Source organism: Gekko japonicus, unplaced genomic scaffold (assembly GCF_001447785.1).
Source record: "Gekko japonicus isolate JY-2015 unplaced genomic scaffold, Gekko_japonicus_V1.1 scaffold306, whole genome shotgun sequence".
In the NCBI taxonomy this organism is placed as follows: Eukaryota; Metazoa; Chordata; class Lepidosauria; order Squamata; family Gekkonidae; genus Gekko; species Gekko japonicus.
This window is the reverse complement of record NW_015172013.1, coordinates 86,376-107,420: the sequence shown is the minus strand read 5'-3', so window position 1 is coordinate 107,420 and position 21,045 is coordinate 86,376. Positions and strand designations below refer to the sequence as shown.

The following is a 21,045-nucleotide window of genomic DNA, read 5'->3' as shown; positions in this document are numbered from 1 at the left end:
AAAGCTAATCTGCCACACTGCCTGTCACTAATCAACAAGTCTATTGATTAAAGAAGGCTTATAAGAGCTGCAGTGAAAGTAAAAGAACATCGGCATGCGCTTCAGTCCCACAGAATTAGAAACACGGAGATCGGAGCCTAGTGTTTCAGCAGAAGTAAAGCATCTAATGATACCCTGATCCCAAACTGAGCCTATTCACCTCTCCCTTTCCTGCCCATCTCCCCTCTCCCCCCGCTGTTCAATTTTAGATGATCATCTCTTTCGGGCAGGAGCCTGTTCCCTTTTGCTTGTTATTCAGCTCCATAATGCGAGGTGCTTATTCTATTTACATATTCAGAAACAATCGCCTTTTCAGCACGCCGTTTCTCAAGGCCGGGTACAACCTGTAAAGCCACAATTCGACAACAATGAAAGATCACTAGAGGGCACACTGAACAGAAGCCAGCGAACATACCATGAAAAGCAAGGCACATTAATTACATAATGCTGTTTATAATGTCTTTGCTGTTTGCTGAAAAGGACCAAGCTGGGCAGGCAGTTGATTCTGCTGCAACGAGCATTCGCTCTACCACGGCCACCAGTCCAATGGATAATGGGGCCATCAAGATATTTATTTTTTTTTGTACTAGGAAGGAACAAGGATGTACAGATCGGAGAAGGTGCTCCTTCCAGTATCGCAGTGTGAGATCAGGGTTGCCTTTCAAGCACTTTGGGCTGACTGCAAGCAGAGAGCCAAGGAGAATATAAGTGTCTTTGGTTCTCTGTGGCCCTGTTCTCAAGAGGGGTTTTGGGTCAGGAGTGGGCTGGATCGGGGGCGCAGCAAACGGGCGCGATCCCACCGCAACATCTGGGAAATGTTGCGGGCCCATTCCCGATCCGGCCCTTCCCCCGACAGCCCCGCAGCAAACATGAGCCACCTACCTAGGTGGTTCATCCGGTAGGTCCGCATCACGGCTGGCTGTGGGATCGCCGGCGCGTCTTGCTGCCGGCACATCCCCGGCCCCTGGCCGAACTGCGCATGCTCTCACACGTGCAGTTCGGCAGCCTCCCACTCGTCTCTTCCTCCCCAGCATCTGATCGTGCCGGGGAGCAACAGCGCGCGGCTCACGGATCCGTGGGATCCCGCCTGCAGCGGCTCTATTTTGGTGCGGCTCTAATTAGCCGCACTTTGACCGGTGTTTTCCCTGCCGTGTGGCAGGGACCTGTGTCTAGCATTAAAACCTGTTTGGGCCACTGCATCCTGGACCAACTGAAACTTAGGAACTGACTTCAAGGGCAGCCCCATGTAAAGCCCACAACAGTAGCCCCGCCAGGATTTTGTAAATATTACTGACAACAAGTCAGAAAATAACGACAACAAGTAGAAAAGCAGCCATTTTGTTTCACAAAGCAAGCTTTTCAGCTGCAAAGAGTTCTTTCTTAGAAAGAGTCCCAGAAAATTTCATGACATTCTGTTTTGACGGGCCTTGGATTTCTGTTCCCAGCTGTAGCCTAGGAATGTGATAACAGTTTGCAACATCACACATTTTACGGGATCGCCTGCAGCAGGCAAACAATAGCCTGGGAATAAAAGAACAGCATGTAACGCCATCTATTTTTTATCTTCTTTTTGGTCGGAACGCCTCGCCCGGAGAAGAATTTTGTGCTACTTGAAACTATGTTTGTTTTCTGAAAAATTTAACAAGGACTTGAAGGGTTTTTATTTTTAATGGTTTGCCTCTTGTTGGCATATGCAAACCTCCACGGCTGCTGTCTCGACAAGCTTCCTGATTAGCTCAGGTGATTGAGAAGTTTGGGTTTGATCTGGCAGCTTGGCTCCGTACCTCAGGACACCAAGCCGAACATGGTCCGCCGATCATGTAGCAGGCTTGATACACACCCCTGCCAACATTTCACGGAAGAAAACGGGGCTGTGCTTATAACACCCCAACAGTAAAATCCTAAACAGACAGATTTGAGTCCAGTAGCACCTTAGAGACCAAGAAGAGTTTTAGGGTAGAACAGGGGTGTCGAACTCATTTGTTATGAGGGTCGGATCTGACATAAATGAGACCTTGTTGGGCTGGGCCATGTGTGCCATAAAATGTAATGCCAGTTAGTGGAGATATAAACTTTATAAAGGATACAAACACAAAGGTGTTTTTTTTTACTTAAAATAAAAACATGCTTAAAACATCAGCATCCTTGCAATCTTTTGTTTATTTAACAGTGTCTGAGAACTGACACCTCTTGCTCTGAATTATTGCATCAAAATGTCTGTGCTGTTGCAATCTTGAGTATGCTGTTCAGGTGTGTATCTGTAAGCTGTAAACCTACGATGACGCAGCAGCATCAGAACTGGAAGAAGAAGCAGAAGACAGCCAGTTCCACTGTGGGCCTGATAGAAGCCCTCCGGGGGCCTAATCTGGCTCCTGGGCCACATGTTTGACACCCCTGGGGTAGAAGCTTTCGAGAGTCGGAGCTCCCTTCGTCAGACATGGTCTCTAAGGTGCAGCTACTAGACTTGAATCTTAACTGTTCTACTGCAGCCCAGCGCAGCTACCCTCTGAAACTACTCTAAAAAGAGTTACTATCTTCTTAGACCACTGAGGTACCAAGTTTGATTCTCCACTCGTCCACGTGAAGCCTGCTGGGTGACCTTGGGCCAGTCACCGTTCTCTCAGAACTCTCTCCACCCCACCTGCCTCACAAGGTGCCTGCTGTGGGGAGAGGAAGGGAAGGTGTTTGTAAACTGTTTTGTCATTCCTTAAAGTAGAGAAAAGTGGGGTATAAAAGTGGGCCAACTCTTCTCCTTCTTCTTACTGCTGACGAGCAGGCACCTATTTAGACTTGCATGAGAGACAGCATTGATCCCTAACAGGAGCTCTGCTGGATTAGACCACAGGTCCATCAAGTCCAGCATCTTATTTCCAACAGTGGTGAATCACACAGCTCCCAAGTAGCCACCTCCTCCGTCCCGTCCCGTCCCCTGCAATTGGCCCTTAGGCACACTACCTCTGAACATGGAGGTTTCATTTAGCTGTCTTCCCTCAATGGTTTTGCTCAGTCCCCTTTCAAAGTCACCCATCAATACATCTTGTGAATTTCACATGTTAATTATATGGCCTGCGAAGAAGTACTTCCTTTTTAACGATTCACAGCCTACCAACTTGTCCAGGTGATCCCTAATAAATTTCACTGGTAACCAATGCTCCCTCTAAGCTGTGCAGTCTTGTGAGCAAAATCTCTACTTTGTGAGCTACTGGCATGAAAGTTGTGAGTGAGCGATTTGGCTACTGCATAAATTAGTTTGCTCTGGAGCCATCCTTCCTGGGCTAAGGCAAAAATCTGTGAGCCAGAGGCTAAAAAACTGTGAGCCAGCTCACACTAACTCAGCTTAGAGGGAACACTGCTGGTAACAGCAACCCACAAACCTATGGAGAAAGGCAAGACTATCAATGGCTGTTAGCCATGGTGGCTGAATAGAACCTCCATGTTCAGAGGAAGTGTACCTCTGAACGTTAATGGCTCACACAGAGAAGGATTACTATCGTGCTTCCCAGAGGCATCTGGCTGACCACAACTGGAAACCGGATGCTGGTCAGCTGTAGCAAGGCTTTATTTGCATTCTTAACCTTATCATGTTTCAATGACCTTGGGGGGGGGGGGATCCGCTTTTTTTGGTAGAATTGTGAACCTGGCAGGGGGATTCAAGACGGCCAGGAAGGAAATTAGTATTGATTTGTTCATTATAAGTAGATAACAACTGCTGATGTTTTTTAAAAAAGACCTCTATTAAAACTTTTTTTGATGCTAATAGTAAATCGAGACTAAAATACACATGGGCACACAGGCCCGGCTGCACGGTCCCAGGTATTTCTGCTGGTTATAAGAAAACCACAGATTTCCCGTTCATTATTTTCAAGTTCCACCTGGAAATAAGGCAGCCAGGGATGATCGGAGGCATTCTGTCCCTCTGAAACAGGTATGCCCTTCCCCTCCTGAGCCCGTCTTGCCACCGGCTGGTCGGCTTGGACCTAGGAGAGGATGCCAGGAGAACATGCCAGGAAAGGATGCCCGCTGCCTCCTCTCCTGAGCCCCTGCACTGCCCTGTGGCCCTCCTCAACGGGCAGCTGTAAGGAGCCACTCGGGTGGTTTGATCCAAGAATCAGCCCTGAGGGCAAGCTCTCCTGGCGAACCGGCCCAGCTAAAACCCTGATGAGACCACTTCTGCGCAGTGTGAAGCATAACCAAGATTATTTCATGAATGCTGCAATCCTGTGCACACTTAAAGGTAAAGGTTCCCTTGCTCGAAAGCCAGTCGAATCCGACTCTAGGGTTGCGGTGCTCATCTCCGTTTCAAAGCCGAAGAGCCAGCGCTGTCTGAAGACGTTTCCGTGGTCATGTGGCCGGCATGAGTAAACACCAAGGCGCACGGAACGCTGTTAACTTCCCACCAAAGTGGTACCTATTTATCTACTTGCAATTTCTTGCTTTCGAACTGCTAGGTTGGCAGGAGTGTGCACACTTACAGCGGAGCTAGTTCGACTTGCTGGCATTTATGTTGAGTAAGTAAGCCCTGGCTGGAACAGCTCAGGCTAGCCTGATATCGTGAGATCTTGGCAGCTAAGCAGGGTCGGCTCTGGTTAGTACTTTGGTGGGGGACCCCCCAAGGAAGTCCAGGGTTCCTATGCAGGGGCAGGCCATGGCAAACCCACCTCTGAATATCTCTTGGCGTGAAGGCTCTGTGGGGTCACCACACGTCAGCTATGAACTAAGCTAGCCTTTGTGGACTTTACTGGCAAAACACTACACTAATTATTAAAGCAATTAATATAATATATATTATTTATTAATATATTATTAATTATTATATATTAATATAATCAGATTACTACACTAATTATTAAAGCAATTAATATAATATATATTATTTATTAATATATTATTAAATTATTGTGTATTGATATAATCAGATAACAATGATTATTTGGTATAAGGCTGTCAGCTTCCTGCGGGTCTCTTTTCGACTACGGGAGAAAAAGGCAGCCTGTTCTCATTCCAGACGGGGCTGCGGTGGCTCAAGTTGTTAAGAGGCTGAACTGCAGGCTGTGGAAGGTCAGTAGTTCAGCAGTTCGAGACCCGGGTGCCGCATGACGGAGTGAGCTCCCGTCTCTAGTTCCAGCTCCTGCCAACCTAGCAGTTTGAAAGCAAGGAACTGCAAGTAGATAAATAGGTACCACTTCGGTGGGAAGGTAACAGTGTTCCGTGCACCTCGGTGTTTAGTCATGCTGGCCACATGACCACGGAAATGTCTTTGGACAGTGCTGGCTCTTCGGCTTGGAAACGGAGATGAGCACCGCATCCCTAGAGTCGGATTCGACTGGCTTTCGAGCAAGGGAAACCTTTACCTTTAATTCCAAACCCCAAACACCAGAGATGTCTGGCATTCCCAACAGCTCCAATTCCACAGCCCCCCCTCTTTTTACCTCCCCAGTTTTCCATGCTGAAGAGTTTGCTGAAGTTGTGGGCCACAAAGGGGGAGATCTTTTTCAGGTCGTGGGTGCGGACACGGGTGGCCAGCAGGGACTGATGAGCATCTCGGAAAGTGGTGTCCATCAGGAGCAGCCCCTTGTGTTGGCGAATGGCTTTGGCAAAGCCGGAGGGGCCCTCGCGAAGAAGGATGTCCCGGAAACCAGATGGTGGCCCGCCTGTTACAGAGAGAAAAGGGGCGGGGGGGTGGAGACAAGACAGAGGTGAGTAAAATGATGTGGAAAGTGGACAGAGGCAACTTCTTCCTTCCTTTCCCCAGGATACTAGAACTCACAGGTGCCCAGTATGCATTTGATGGGCAGTAAATTCAGGGCAGACAAAAGGAAGTACATCTATTTCACGAAACATGTTATTAATTTATGGAACTCACGGATACAAGATGTGATGGCAGCCAGTGGTTGAGTCCTTGTGTACACGTGAACAGAATGAGGTGGTAACAAGATGTCTGTGGCGGTTTCGAGGTGTTGTAAATCAATGTTCCCTCTAAGCTGTGGAGTCTTGTGGGCAAAAATTCTACTTTGTGAGCAACTGGCATTAAAGCTGTGAGCGAGCGATTTGGCTGCTGCATAAACTAGTTTGCTCTGCCTTCCTGAGCTAAGACAAAAATGTGTGAGCCAGAGGCTAAAAAACTGTGAGCTAGCTCACACTAACTCAGCTTAGAGGGAACACTGGTTGTAATGCATGTATCATTTTAGACTTGCAGGGAGGGGGAATCTTGATCTTGGAATTCCTCCCCTATGGAGAATTTTCTCTACCGTTAGAAAACGAGCACAAAAGAGAACACCCTGACCCGGATAGCTGAGGCTAGCCCAATCTCACCAGACCTCGGAAGCTAAGCAGGGCTGACCCTGGTCTCATTATTTGGATGGGAGACATTATTTGGGAGGCAGAGGCAGGCAATGGCAAACGACCTCTGAATGTCTCTTGCCTTGAAAATCCCACAGGTTCACGATAAGTCAGCTGTGACTTGATGGCAAAAAAAAGAAAAAAAGAAAGATGGGACAGAACCTTCTCTCCCTAATGAGGTTATTTTTCATCTGTGGGGGAATTCTTATATGGGGAAGAGGCAGGGGTCATTTCCTGCAGGAGCGCAGAGGAGCAGCGCTCCGGCAGTAAAGAGCCCAGGGGGCGGGCACATGCAACAAGCCCCACCCCCTGCTCCCAGCAGCCCTCAGTCAGAGCAAGAAGCAGCCAGGTAAGTTGCAGAGCCCCCCCCCCGGTCCAAAACAGTCCAGTGGCACCTTTAAGACCAAGTTTTATTCAGGTACAAGCTCTCCCTCCTCTGTGAGAACAGATCTGCACGCCCCCCCCCAATAGCTAGCAATCCAAAACAGTCCAGTGGAGCCTGAGCGGTGGGTGTTGCCTTCTGACACACTTCCGGTGATGTCAGGGGGTGTGGCATATGCAAATGAGTTATGTTAATGAGTTATGCTAATGAGCTCCTGCGCCTCTTTTCCTACGAAATGACCCCTGGGAAGAGGGGTTTGAAATATGACATCTGGTGTGAGTCCATTCCTCATCATGTTATATGGAGTAGTCCAGGCTTCCAATGACTTTGAAAAAGGGGTATTAAACGAAGTCATGGAGAAGCTGACTTATCAATGGCAGTTAGCTCTTATGGCTAATTGGAACCTCCGTGTTCAGAGGCAGTGTAATGGGGGACATCACAGTAAGGCTGGCTAGTAGCCCTGTGTTGTGGAGGTGCTCCCTTCAGTACTTCAACTGCTGTCCTGGAGTCCAAATCAGAAAAAGAGAGATAGGGATACGGGGTTCAGTTTAGATTGAAGAAGTTCTGTGGTACTTGCTGGCATCTATTATGCAAAAATGGTGAGGTCTACCCTAGAATTCCGAGTAACTGAGAATTCCACAGAGAAACAACAAGATCTAGCAAATACTCTCCAAACTCTGTTTTCCTGAAAATGAGAGCTTTCGGCAATCGCAAAATGAGGCCTTTGGTTGAACTCTCCTTGTTTGGCTCTCTCTGTTTGTTCGTTACGCGATATCTCCCTCGAGTGCCGAAAAAATCAGAACGAAATTTAGAATGCACGTATCAGAGCGCGTTCCTGTATTGCATACTTGAATACCAGCCTGACCCCCTGAACCTGTTTTTGAGAGGGAGATGGGGAAGAAATGCGAAGTCTACTGTAATGCAGTTACCGTCTCGAGGATCGAGATGTTGGAATGAAAACTCTTGTGCATGCCCGAGGTGTGATTCCCCATTTCGAATGCCAGCTTGGCCCCTGCACCCATTTGCAATCTGGGTCAGGAAAGATGTAAAACGCTCACAGCAATGAGATTGCTTCCTTTAGCACTGTGATATTTGCAATGAAACCTGGTAAGTAAGTTTATAACATGATTCTCCATTTGAACACCAGCTTGACCTCTGTCTGCACTGTGCTGGGAGAGGGGTGTTGGTGGGGAGAGTGGGCAAGAAGGAAAGGTACAAAACACATAGTAAGAAGCTGAAGCCTGCAAGGATTCACAGGGAAGAGGAGGAATAAATTATTTGTATGTCCATATAAACATACCCTTCAAATCTCCCTTCAGAGTTCTCTAACAGGGGCTTGAACAGATTCATTTTCACACACACACCCCCATTTTTCCTTCGGTTCTCACCTGCGTTCAGTCTTCTGTGCCTCCTGGGGCATGCTCATTCCCCTTCAAACCATTCTTTTCTGGTCAGTTTACAAGCTCATATTTTACTCTTTCATTCGGAGTCCCCCAAGTATTTAGGCACCTCCAGTTCATTTATGGGTAACACGATTTTGTCGCTTTTTATGGTTCTAACGGGGGACAGCCACCTTACTACAAGAAATAGTCCAGGTACATTTGTAGCAAGCAATGCTCCCTCTAAGCTGTGGAGTCCTGTGAGCAGAAATTCTACTTTGTGAGCTACTGGCATTAAAGTTGCGAGAGAGCGGTTAAGCTATTGCATTAATTACTTTGCTCTGGAGCCATCCTTTCTGAGCTAAGACAAAAATGTTTTCAAGCGGAGGCTGGACGACCATCTTTCGGGTATGTTGTAGGGCTATCTTTCGGCTATGCTCCTGCAGAGTGCAGGGGGTTGGACTAGATGACCTGCAAGGTACCTTCCAACTCTAACATTCTATGATTCTATGTGTGAGCCGGAGGCTTAGAGGGAACACTGGTAGCAAGGTCTCTCTCAAATGGACATTCACAAGTAGGGTTGCCAGCTCTGGGTTGGGAAATTCCTGGAGATTTTGGGGGTGCAGGCCGCGGAGGGAGGGGCTTGGGGAGGAGAGGGAAGTCGGCAGGACGGAGCACCATACAATCCATCCTCCAAAGCAGCTGATTTCTCCAGCGGAACCGATCTCTGTCCTCTGGAGATCGACTGTAATTCTGGGAAGTCTCCAGCTCCCACCTAAAGGATGGCAACTCTATTTACGACAGTCTCAGGCAAAAACTGTGGGGTAAACCAGCTGTAATTGATGACTGGGTGACAGCTATTTCTGCTCTAACCATCAGGGGCCCGTTACCCAATGAAACCACACCTTCTCGCCCCAAATTATATATCCTTTCCACCAGAACCCACCTTTCTGTTATTTCCCTTCCCGCTCTCCTGCCTCCATGCTGAGTAGGAGCCTCCCTTGAACCCAGGGACAATAGGCACTACAAAGGAAAACCCCACTAAGTGGTCTCAATTAATGCCCAGCTAGCTGGCAGCCAACGGGCCCCAGCGGGGGTTCCACTCATTACCGGTGCCATTCCTTAATCCTTCCCGCTTATAGAAGCGTCGAGGGCTAGCTCTTTTTGATTCTGGCACATCCTTTTAAAAAAAATTATAAAACGGATTTAAGCATCGGCTCGGGGGAAATTTAATAAGATTTAAACATCCTTATTTCATTCTCTTAATGCCTGGCTTAGGTTGGGGATTAGCCGCTGACAAAGAAAATAAACTGCCATAATAATGATACAAGGCTGGAATCCGATATAATTAAACTGAGTCTCACGTATCAATCATAAAGAGCAGGAGGCATGTAAATCAGGCGCCTATTATAGCCACCTGCCCTTGCTCCCCCCCCCACTTTATTACAAGATTTCCAGGCTGGCTCGTTAAGGTCATAAAATATTTAGCAGGCGTTAACGAGGAACAAGCAGATTCTCGCCACCTACCCCCTCCCTGCACCACCTCCGGTGACTCACGCGTATTTTTCAGGAGGGGAGGGGGCGGAGCCAGCATGGGGTCCAAGTGGGAGTGGGCTACATCAGAGATGGAGGAGAAAAATCTGGCTCCCTTTCAGCCCTGGGCAAATAGCCAAAGGCTTCCGTTTCATCCACCAAAATCTAGATTAGTCTTGTTTTAGATTAGGTTGGGGTTGCGTTTTTGGAAAGATTACCCTGAAGAATGGCCAGGCAAACCCAGGACAGGATTAACCGCACGCTGGATCTGGGCTGCAGACCAGGCTGTTAACCTGCTTTTTTTGCCTCTGTATCGCCTTGACCTGGATGGCCCAGGCAAGCCCGATCTTGTCAGATCTCGGGAGCAACACAGGGCCGGCCCTGGCTAGTAGTCGGATGGGAGCCCAGCGAGGAAGTCTCGGGTTCCTTTGCAGAAGAAGGCAATGGCGAATCGTCTGCGTTCACCTCTTGCCTTGAAAACCCCACGGGGTCGCCGTAGGTTGGCTGAAACTTGACTGCTCTTTCCACCACGATTGCTCTATGAAAGTGTAAGACAGAACCTCTGTCCCTGATTTTGTTTGCCCAGGCCAATTTGAGAAAACACACAAAAGCAGTCCTGTAGAGTTGGAAACCAAAAAAATAATAATTTATCAATGAATAAGGAAGAATACAGATTCAAAGGTTTTGGAACCTTGAATACCCAACAGATTCTTCAAGTGTTACAATGAGTGAAATAGCATTTTATACTTCACATTACATCAGAGAAATAAAACAGAATTATTGGTTCCATCAAACATTGTCAAATTTCATCACCTATTTCCCACTGGGTTAAGACCTGGGGGGGTAGTTGTTCCCAGGCAGAGTTCTTCTTTTCCTAACAGAACAATACACTTTTCTTTCAGAAGCTATGAAGTTGCATGTTGTATCTATATAACTGATATGGTTACAGAGTGCTTACTGTTCTTCAGTCTAGCTAGGTTAACTACATTAGAAACATGCGCAGTTGTAGCTGGCCAGACCAAGCAAGGTAGCATAACTGTGTATCAGCATTTCAGCCTTCTTCCCAGCATGCATTCAAACAACAGTCACAAATGAACCAAAATAAATGTCTGAATACATTCATGATGTCAGAATCATATGCATTATGGAAGTGCTAAGCACACCTACCAAGTCAAACCTGTTAGGCAGTGGCAGAGTACAAAGTGGTTCATAAAATGCGTACAACAAAAGCACCAGCTCCTCCTGCCGACAGTTTAAAACAATAACCCCCAAGATGGCATTTCAGTTCTCTTAAGAACTGCTTGCCTTTACCTGGGTAGCCCAGGCCAGCTCTATCTCATCAGATCTCGGACGCTAAGCAGGGTCAGCCCTGGTCAGTCTTTGGATGGGAGGCCACCAAGGAATACCAGGGCTGCTACTCAGAGGCAGGCAATGGCAAACCACCTCTGAACATCTCTTGCCTTGAAAAATCTTCCTGGGTCGCCGTAAGTCGGCTGTGACTTAACAGCACTTTCCACCACCAGCAAGAACTGCTCAATTAAATGCAATACACTCGGAGCCAAGGCATAGCTGCCAACAAATTGTGCTAACGGCCTTGGAGGAGGTGTTAATAGACTATTTTGTCAAGATATAATAAGGTTTTTCTTTATGGAGGGGACTATTTCACCTGTAAGGTTGGGCCATGACAGCAGCTGGTCGGCGCAGTTGGTTTTTTGACATCGAGTCAAAACAGGATTTATTCTGGAAAGCTTTTGGAGCGTTTGGAGCCTGGAGACTGTGCCGCACTACCGTGCAATGCCGAAGACCATGGAATCAGAAATATTGGTGGCATGCTATACAATATGCCATCTGAACTACTGAAGGACGATCACCAGCAATAGCACTTCGATTATTGGATTGTTTTAAATGTCTGGAATGTTTTGATCTTTTGTATATGGTTCTACGGTGCTGGGTACCGATTAATGTAAGCTGCCCTGAGCCAGTTCGCGGGGAGGGCGGGTATAAATAGAATAAATAAATAAATAAATGACTACACATATATTTTAATGTTGAATATTGCAACGTCACACTAGAGTGCCGGCATTATTGGTTCCATAGGCCATTCCTGAGCCACGATTTAAAAATAAAAATCGTGTGATACTCTTTTCATTATGCATTGTGGTTTTAAGCTTCCTGGGAGCCTCCTCAAGGATCCATGTGGATTAAAAAGAAAAATACAGATGTCTTTAACAGATGCAAATGTGTTTAATAGGGAGACTTCTGCGAGAAGCGTTTTTTTTTTAAACCTCCTCACTATAAACAAAAAGTCCATTAAAATAAAGACTAAGGGGGGAAACAACAGAAGAAGAGGAGGAGGAGGAGGAGGAGGAGGGAGGTGGGGCTGAGAGAGCTCTTTCCAGAACTGTCCTTGAGAGAACAGCACTGACAGAACTATTGCTTTCCCAAGGTCATCCAGCAGCTGCAAGTGGAGGAGTGGGGAATCAAACCTGGTTCTCCCAGATTAGAGTCCATGCACTTAACCACTACACCAAGCTGGCTCTCAAGAAACAGAGAAACCAATGCACCCTGTGGCTTTGGATTGAGAAGTTTCTTGTAGGACTGCTGAAAACTCCCACACAAAGATTTCCTCTGCCCCCTCCCAAACCACCTAGATATCAAAAGAAAGCAAGTCACACAAATTACCCACTCCACTGCTGCCCCCCATCGCTGACCAAGGCCCCTAGAATTTTGTCCCCCTCTCCTGGCAGCCCTGAGTTCCCAGAGCTCAAACAAGCTCAAGGACTGCACAGCTTCTGCGGAGTCTGAAAAATGAACCTCTTGGAAACACGTACTTCAGTCTTATTCAGTTACGTTTTGACTTCAGTGAGCAATACATGTAAAGTGAAAAAAATATTCAATAATCCTGTACAGATGTTGTTCTTTAAAAGTCAACTTAGAATAGGGATCCCAAGTCCCCCCGGGGGGCAGGGAAACCTCCGCTCCAGAGGCCTGTTGCCCGGCGCCGCCGGATCGGGTCCCGGGGGAAACTCTATGGTTTTCCCTTGTATGGCTGTGGCCCCACCCCCAGCGTGCCTGGCATCCTCCCGTCACTTCCAGGTGACGCGCGTGCGGTGCGCACAAGACACCGGCCGGGAGCCCCCCGCTCCCGGCGAAGATACACTTGGCAACCCTAACTTAGAATGCTTGGGAGCAAAAATTAGCGCCCTCGCCCCAGAAATCTGCCCGCCGTGTTTCTGATTAGTTACCTAATTCCAGAGGTCATTTCGGGGGGGAACGCAGTTCCCCCGGGTGAGGTGCAGGGGGGCGGGGCACATGATGAAGCCCCGCCCCCTGCTTCCGGCCGCCCCGCTTCCAGCCCTCATTCAGCCAGGAGGAGGCAGGAGAAGAGGGAGGGTAAGTTGCTTCCTCCCCGCCTCTCCCCACCCCTGCCTGCCTGGGGCCAGGGAGGGCCTTGGCAGGGCTTCCTCGCACTCCCGCTGGCCTTGCAGGTCCACCGCCGGGCCCCTGATGTCAGGGGGTGTGGCATATGCTAATGAGTTATGCTGATGAGTCCCCCTAGCTCTTTTTCTACGAAATGACCCCTGCCTAATTCTGAACCAAACTGAGCTTGGTGTTTCTAATTTAGAGAGGAACGGCAGCTGAGTATGTTGGGGGAAGGGGGACAGGAAAGAAATGCAGGGGTCATTTCGTAGAAAAAGAGCTAGGGGGACTCATGCATGGATGGCCCAGGCTAGCCCGATCTCATCAGACCTTGGAAGCTAAGTAAGGTCGGCCCTTGTTAATACTTGGATGGGAGACCACCAAGAAAGTCCAGGATTGCTGCACAGAGGCAGGCCATGGCAAAACACCTCTGTTCATCTCTTGCCTTGAAAACCCAGCAGAGTCGCCATGTCGGCTGCGACTATGTCAATAATTGATCAAACGTTCCACCACCCTGCACGGTATGAAGACAGTGGACGGAGAACTCCCCCCTCCCGCCCCATTCTCCCATAGTACCAGAACTCAGTCACCCAATAAAACTGATAGGCATTCCATTCGGGACAGACAAAAAGATGTTCTTAGCACAAGCCACAATTAACGTTTGGGACTCATTGCCGCAAGAAGTAATGATGGCCAGTAACTGAGATGACATTAAAGGAAACTAGTCGAATTCATGCAGGAGGAGAAGTCTGTCAGCAGCTATCAATCACTATGTATCAATGGAGCCTCCATGTTCAGAGGGAGTGTACCTCTGAATACTAGTTGCTAAGGGACAAACAACGAGGAAGGGGCTATTGCCTTTCTTGTGGGCTTTCTAGAGGCATCTGGCTGGCCTCTATGGGAAACAGGATGCTGGACTCAATGTAGCCTCAGTCCGATCTAGCAGGGCTCTTTCTATGATTTTAGTACTTGAAAGCTGATTTTGTTTTCATTCTTGTATTGTTTTGATTTTGGTACACAACCCAATACGGACATCTGCAGCTATAGGATTCAAGAATGAACACAGAGAGAGAGTGAGAGAGAGAGAGAAATGTCTTCGCTCAGTCATTGTCTCTAAGACTTGCTTATTTTTTCAGTGTTCTCCTTTTAGATTACAAGTTTGAGAGTAGAGACAGTTCTTGGCTGGTTCCTTCACTGCCTGATGGTGGAAGGGAACAGATGCCTGGGCGGAAGAGAGGTAGAGATGTGCAGGCCATTGAGATACTATCCGAGAATCCTTTGCACCTTCCCAGGAGGCTCTGGGGCTCAAACTCTGTTGGTGCACAAACCTGGACAATTAGGAGATTGTCTGGCCACTGCTCATTTATTACCAAGACAAAGCCAAGGCAGTGACACTGGAGCTCAGTTACTGGACCTCAGAAAACTTCCTTACCCATGTCTAGGGCTGGATACTCCAAACTACAGAGATCAATTCCCCTGGAGGAAATGGCAGCTTTGGCAGGTATACTCTATGGCAAGGGTGTCGAAGACATTTGTTATGAGGGCCTGATCTGGCATAAATGAGATCTTGTTGGGCCATGGCTGCTGGCACCAGACTTGCCCTCCAATTATTACATCAAAATGTCTGTGCTGTTGCAATCTTGAGTATGCTGTTCAGGTGTGTATCTGTAAGCTGCAAACCTACAATGACACAGCAGCAACAGCACTGGAAGAAGAAACAGAAGACAGCCAGTTCCACTGCGTGCATGATAGAAGCCCTCTGGGGGCCTGATCCGGCCCCTGGGCTGCATGTTTGACACCCCAGCTCTATGGCATTATATGCAGCTGAGATCTTTCCCCTCCCCAAACCCTGCAACCCTAAGCTCCACCCCCCCAAATCTCCAGGAATTTCCCAGCCCAGAGATGGCAACCCTAGACGGAGGACAGAAGTGAAGAGACTGAAATGACCTTGTACAAGCGACAGCCCTGTCTGAGCAACAGTGGTCTACCTAACAGGGCTGTTCTAAGGATTACTGAGGGCCCAATTAGGTGAGATGCAGAGAGACCGGTGACTGGATCCTTGGGGGGAAAGCTCAGTTTGGAGAAGCAACACGGGAAACAGTTTTTAAAAACCCTTTCCCGTCCCCGTGAGATTTGCTTGATGCAAACCACTTCCCCCTTCTCCCAGAACTCCCCCCCCCACGCAAATCGGCCTTTAGTGGGGGGGGGACATTTGCATTAGGCAAATGGTGAGTGGGGGGGGAGATGTAACCTCCAGCACTGTAGCCCTGATTGGAATCAGATCCTCTCGCAGATCTTCCAACCTCCTGTCTAGCTTCACCCCCGAGATAATGCTTTGAAATGCTAAGCATTTAACGTGGTTCACTTTTCCAGCTGCAGATAGAAAAAGCGGGCCTACTGGCTCCGATGGAAGAGGAATCGGCAGTTCCCCAACCCATGACTAACACAATTATGAAAAGCGAGCATATGCATGCAAATTAGTTTCATTTGCATAATTCACCCAGGCTGAAGATGGCTCTCGAGCGACGTGTGTTGCTCTCCTTACAGGTGCTACCCAACTGGTACTTATCACAGTACCGACAGAGGCAAGTCTTTTTGCTGTGGCGCTAGGGGGCTAGTGCTAGTTTTGCCCCAGGTCCAGTCCCCAGCATCACCGCCTAAGAGGACCAGGTGATGGGAAAGACCTCTGCCTGAGGCCCTGGAGAGCGGCGGCCAGTCTGAGTAGACAAGACTAACCTTGATGGATCGAGGGTCTGATTCAGAATAGGGCATGACACACAAATGATGCTGCCTTATACCGAATCAGACCCTCGGTCCTTCAAGGTCAGTCTTGTCTACTCAGACTGGCTGCCGCTCTCCAGGGTCTCAGGCAGAGGTCTTCCACATCACCTCCTACCCGATCCTTTTAACTGGAGATGCCGGGGACTGAACCTGGGACCTTCCGCCTGCCAAGCAGATGCTCTGCCACTGAGCCACAGCCCTTCCCCTTCAGCTTCGTGTGTGTTCACAGAATACATCGGTAGCTAGAATACACATACAGAGTTCCCCTTCGTATCCCGGTGCCTCCATCTCCCTCGGTTGACTCTTGTGTCACATTTTAGAGGGTAAGATCCTTGGGGCAAGGTCTTTTTATACTCCGCAAAGCCCCATGCACACATTGCTGGCACTCTTTTACACAGCCATTCTCCTCCTCCTAATGATAATAATAGCCCACCCTTGCCCTGTCCTCCCAGCGGGAAAGAGAGGAGTTTGCGGGCCAAGTGGCTGCTGCCGACAGTTCCCTCCACGTCTCTTCTGGAGAGGTTCAAAGAGGTCTCGTCTCAGGCTTTTTCTCTGTGCAGGTGTTGGAATGAGTGCCCCCAAAGCTCACTCACAGCAGCAGTCCTCACGAAATGGCGCATGACAATCTCCCATGTGCAGAGCGGATTAGCGGTGTCGGTTTGGCAGGGCACAAGGTAAGAGTCCTGCCGACTCTGGTAAGGTGAAGCCCCGTGGAGCCGGTTTAGCTTTTGTGTCCCACTGTCAGCATGCTCCTCGGGTAATAAAGGCATCAGAACGCCATCTCGCAGCCGCTGGAAAGCGACTGGCAGTACACGGCCTCTGCAGCGCATCCTGAGCTCCGGCTCTGGCGGACGCCTCTCATGTTACCCGAGGGAAAGACGCCCCTTCCATTACACAACACTTAAACGTGGATACGATACCCTTGGCTCATGGACCGTTTCCCCTGGTGGCCCCAAATAAGCAGCTGACCCCTTGCCGGGGGTTGCCCAGGGGGCTTCAACAGGAGCTGCGATCCAGAATCAGCCGGGCCAGCCTTGCTGGAGAAGCAGGAGCCTCCCCACGGCTCAGACCAGCCAGTGGTGCCAATTCCCTCTCCGCACTCCCATCAGCAGCATTTGGGAGGCCATTCATCAGAAGGGCAATTTGGCTCCCGCTGTGCCTAGGGGACCGCGGTTAGCTGGCAGAGTGTGCGAAAGCACATACTGCTCCGCCGAGCTCGGAACGGGACGCCTGGGAAGACAAAGGTCCCTCCCAACACCTGCTAACAGAGACAGGCCAGGGACGGAAGCCGGGGCCCTTCTGCACGCAACGAAGGGGCTCTCCTGGTGATCCGCGGCCCCTCCTCCTGTTAAGCGGCACTGGGCACGCCGCGGCCCGTTTGCCAAGAGAGCAGGCCTTTTCTCGCTCCATTAGAGGAGCCTCTCTACCCGTGCCAAGAGGCACTACTTCGCCGGCCTGCTCTTGACCGTATGCCCAGTGCACTATCTGGAATTAATCTCCAGCTTTGCCCGTATAAAGACCAGCACATCTCCTGCCCCGAGCGCTCTGATCAGTGCCGCAGACAGATCGGAAAGAACTGGTGGTGTTTTCCCTCTGCAAAAGGGAGGCCGGCCATTTCCCCCTTCGGTCTCCGTCATCAGGCAGCCCTGGTGTCTATCCCCAGCTCCATCGGTCCCTTCCCTCTGGAAAGAAGAGCCAGCACCGGGGGCCACACGCGTGCCCGTGTATCTGTAATATCCTTAAAACCGTATCTTTGTGATGAATTTTTACTGCAGGTGGCTTTGAAAGCCAGACTTGGGAAATACAAATAGAATACATAACCAAACAGCTAAAATAATCCATCTTTTGGAAGCCGGCACAGCCTCACCCAATTAAAATCGGCGAAATGGCTCATCCATTCCGTTTTAGGACTCGGACAAACTGCAGATGGCAAGACATTCCCACTGTGAAAAATGGGATATTGTGCGGTGCAGCGTGGAAAGGCACAGAAAAGAGCAACCAAAAATTATCAGGGGGCTACAGCGGGGTCCCTGTGAGGATTGGTTAAAATGCTTAGGGCTAAGGGGGAAAGTGAGTAAGGGGAGATACCATAGAGGTCTATAAAATCATGCATGGCATGGAGAGAGTGGACAGGAAGCAACTCTTCCTCTTCCTCCCTCTCCAATAATACCGGAACCCAGGATCATCCTCGAGGGTGGGAAACTCAGGACAGACAAAAAGAAGTCCTTCTTCATACAGTGCATAGTTAAATTGTGGAACTTGCTGCCACAGCATGCGGTGATGGCTGCCAATCTGGAAGGCTGGAGTGGACAAATTCGGGTTGCCAGGTCCCTACCTTTTGGTGGTGGGGGGCTCCTGGCCCCTCTCCAGGATTTTCAAGCACGCATGCAAAGCGCAGGGAGCGCCCACCTGGAAACAGCAGCTGATGGCTTGGAACTTCCGAACATTCACTCTTTGGCAGCCATTTTGTGACTGATCTCACTTCCCATGGCAGCCATTTTCTGGGGGTTCCTACGATCCTTTCACAAAATTCCAAAAACGTCCACAAGCTCAACAGGATAGGGGACCCCTGCAAATCTAATCCGTGCGCCAAATGAGGCCTGGATTACCTCTCTGTATTAGACTAAAGGTCTGCAAAGCCTAGGACTCAGAGAGTGATTAAAATGTGGAATTTGCTGCCAGAAGATGTAGTGATGGTCACAGGAATAAACAGCTTTAAAAGGGGATTATATAGATCCATGGAGGAGAAGTCTATCAATGGCTACTAGGCATGGTGGCTGAGGGGAACCTCCACGTTCAGAGGCACTAAGCCACTGAATCCCAGAGCCAGGAGGCAACATCAGGGGAAGGCCTCGGCCTCTGTGGCATGTTGTTGGCCCTCCAGAGGAACTGGTTGAGGCCACTTTGTGAGACAGGATGCTGGACTAGATCGACCACTGGTCTGATCCAGCAGGGCTCTTCTTATGTTCTTATGACTACCCAACAGTGGCAGCTTGAAGTTCTAAATATATGTGTATTATGTGCTGTCAAGTCGCTTCCAACTCATGGTGACCCTATGAATTAATGAGCTCCAAAATGTCCTGTCATTAACTTCCTCGCTCAGGTCTGTTTTGCAAACCGCAGGCCGTGGCTTCGTTCACGGAGTCGTTGGCTCTCCTTCCTTCCCTACTGCCTTCCACTTTTCGCAGCGTTATCATGTTTGGGGATGGGTGGGAGACAGTGGCATCATGAGCTCTCCAAACTAGATCCACTGTCTTCCCCCCCCCATTACTAGACTGCTCCCTGCTTCCCCCCTCCCCAAAATAGCGCCGGAAACACAATTCTAATAATTCCTGTGACTCAGCCTGCCGAGCACACGGCTGTCCTCATTTAAATGGGAAAGTACAAATTGGGGTGGGTGGCGAGGGGAGGGGAGGGCTTCAAACATAACGGATATTGCCTCGAAGAGAGAATTTCCATGTAAGGGGGAAGAAAGATAAAAGGGCATGCAGCTGACAGTGTCTTCCTCCCCCGCCATGTCTGTGTTCTGCTGTGCTTCTACAAGCTGGGCAGGTAAGGCTCAGTGGTGCTTCCCAGAACGCACATGTGTGGCAATGCGGCCACGGGCCATGAGACAGATGCTGTGTCCTCAGCCCAACTTCTGGAAACATGCAGAACATCTCTGAGGAAAAAAAGATGCAACTCACAGATGGATTTGGACAAGCAATGTGCATGAGTCCAGACCAAGTGCCCATGTTTGCGCTATGCTCTTTGACGACTCCAGTATGACTTAATAGAGTTCAGAAAGCTATAATAATTACTATAACCCCCCCGTCTCTCTGCCCAACCTACCTCACAGGGTTGTCATTAGGAGAAAATGGAGGAAGGGAAAATGATGGAAGAAGAAGAAGAGGAGGAGGAGGAGATTGGATTTATACCCCACCCTTCGCTCGAAGTCTCAAGAGCGGCTTATAATCTCCTTCCCTTCCCCTCCCCACAACAGACACCCTGTGAGGTAGGTGGGGCTGAGAGAGCTCTGACTGAGAACTGCTCTTGAGAGAACAGCTCTGAGAGAACTGTGACTGGCCCAAGGTCACCCAGCTGGTTGCATGTGGAGGAGTGGGGAATCAAATCTGGTTCTCCAGATTAGAGTTCACCACTCTTAACTATTATACCAAAGTGGCCCTTGGTGAGCATTAATAATAACGCTGCATTTGTATATCACCCTTCCTCAGAAGAGCTCTGAGTGACCACATGGATAGAGTTTTTCCACGCGATCCTAATAGCCACGTGAGGCAGGTTAGACAGAGAGAACAAATGGCTCAAGGTGGCCCAGTGAGGCTCCAGATTTTTTTGGGTGGGGATGGGATTCACACTCATATCTCTCCAGTCAAAGTCCCAACCCAGTGATCTCCAAAAATGGTACCTACGGGTGCTTGCCGAAGTTGTTGGCTTGGAACGTCCCAACACTCACTCATTGCCCTCATGCCCCATGGCAGCCACTTTGTGGTAGCACCCACTATCCTTTCACAAAATCCCCAAAACGTCCACAAGCTCAACAGGGTTGGGGACCCCTGCAAGTCTAATCCGTGAACCACATGAAACCTGAATTGCCTTTCTATATTAGCATTAGAATAAAGGTCTGTTAAGCATAGGACTCTTCAACAGTGGCAGCTTGATGTTCCAAATATGTGTGTGTTATGGGCTACAGATTGGTGGTGGTGAGAAGTGCTGTCAACTCACAGCTGACCTATGGTGGACCCCATAGGGTTTTCAAAGCAAGAGATGTTCAGAGGCGGTTTGCCATTGCCTGCATCGTGACCCTGGAATTCCTTGGTGGTCTCCCATCCAAATACTAACCAGGGCTGACCCTGCTTAGCTTCTGAGACCTGACGAGATCAGGCTGACCTGGGCAATCCAGGTCAGAGTGACCTACGGACCTATGAATTAATGTCCTCCAAAACATCCTGCTGTTAACAGCCTTGGCTCAGGTCTTGAAAACGGAGGGCCGTCGTAGCTTCCTTTATTGAGTCCATCCATCTCATGGTTGGGTCTTCCTCTTTTCCTACTGCCTGCCACTTTCCCTAGAATTATTATCTTTTCAATACTCCCACTTAACCCAAAAGTCCCGCTGCCTCTTAAAGAATTTTAGAATTGTTTGTTCTTTTATATGAGGTGAGCTGCCCTGGGCCC

The 21,045-nt window shown here is 49.1% G+C and overlaps 1 protein-coding gene across 1 annotated transcript in view; it reads right to left on the bottom strand.

The window, feature by feature from the left end:
* PC (pyruvate carboxylase) overlaps positions 1 to 21,045 on the bottom strand; it is a 70,854-nt gene that overhangs the window by 37,156 nt on the left and 12,653 nt on the right. The window contains exon 5 of the mRNA XM_015420268.1: positions 5,469 to 5,690. Within this exon, the coding sequence (XP_015275754.1) occupies positions 5,469 to 5,690 (222 nt within the window). The remainder of the gene's footprint in view (positions 1 to 5,468; positions 5,691 to 21,045) is intronic.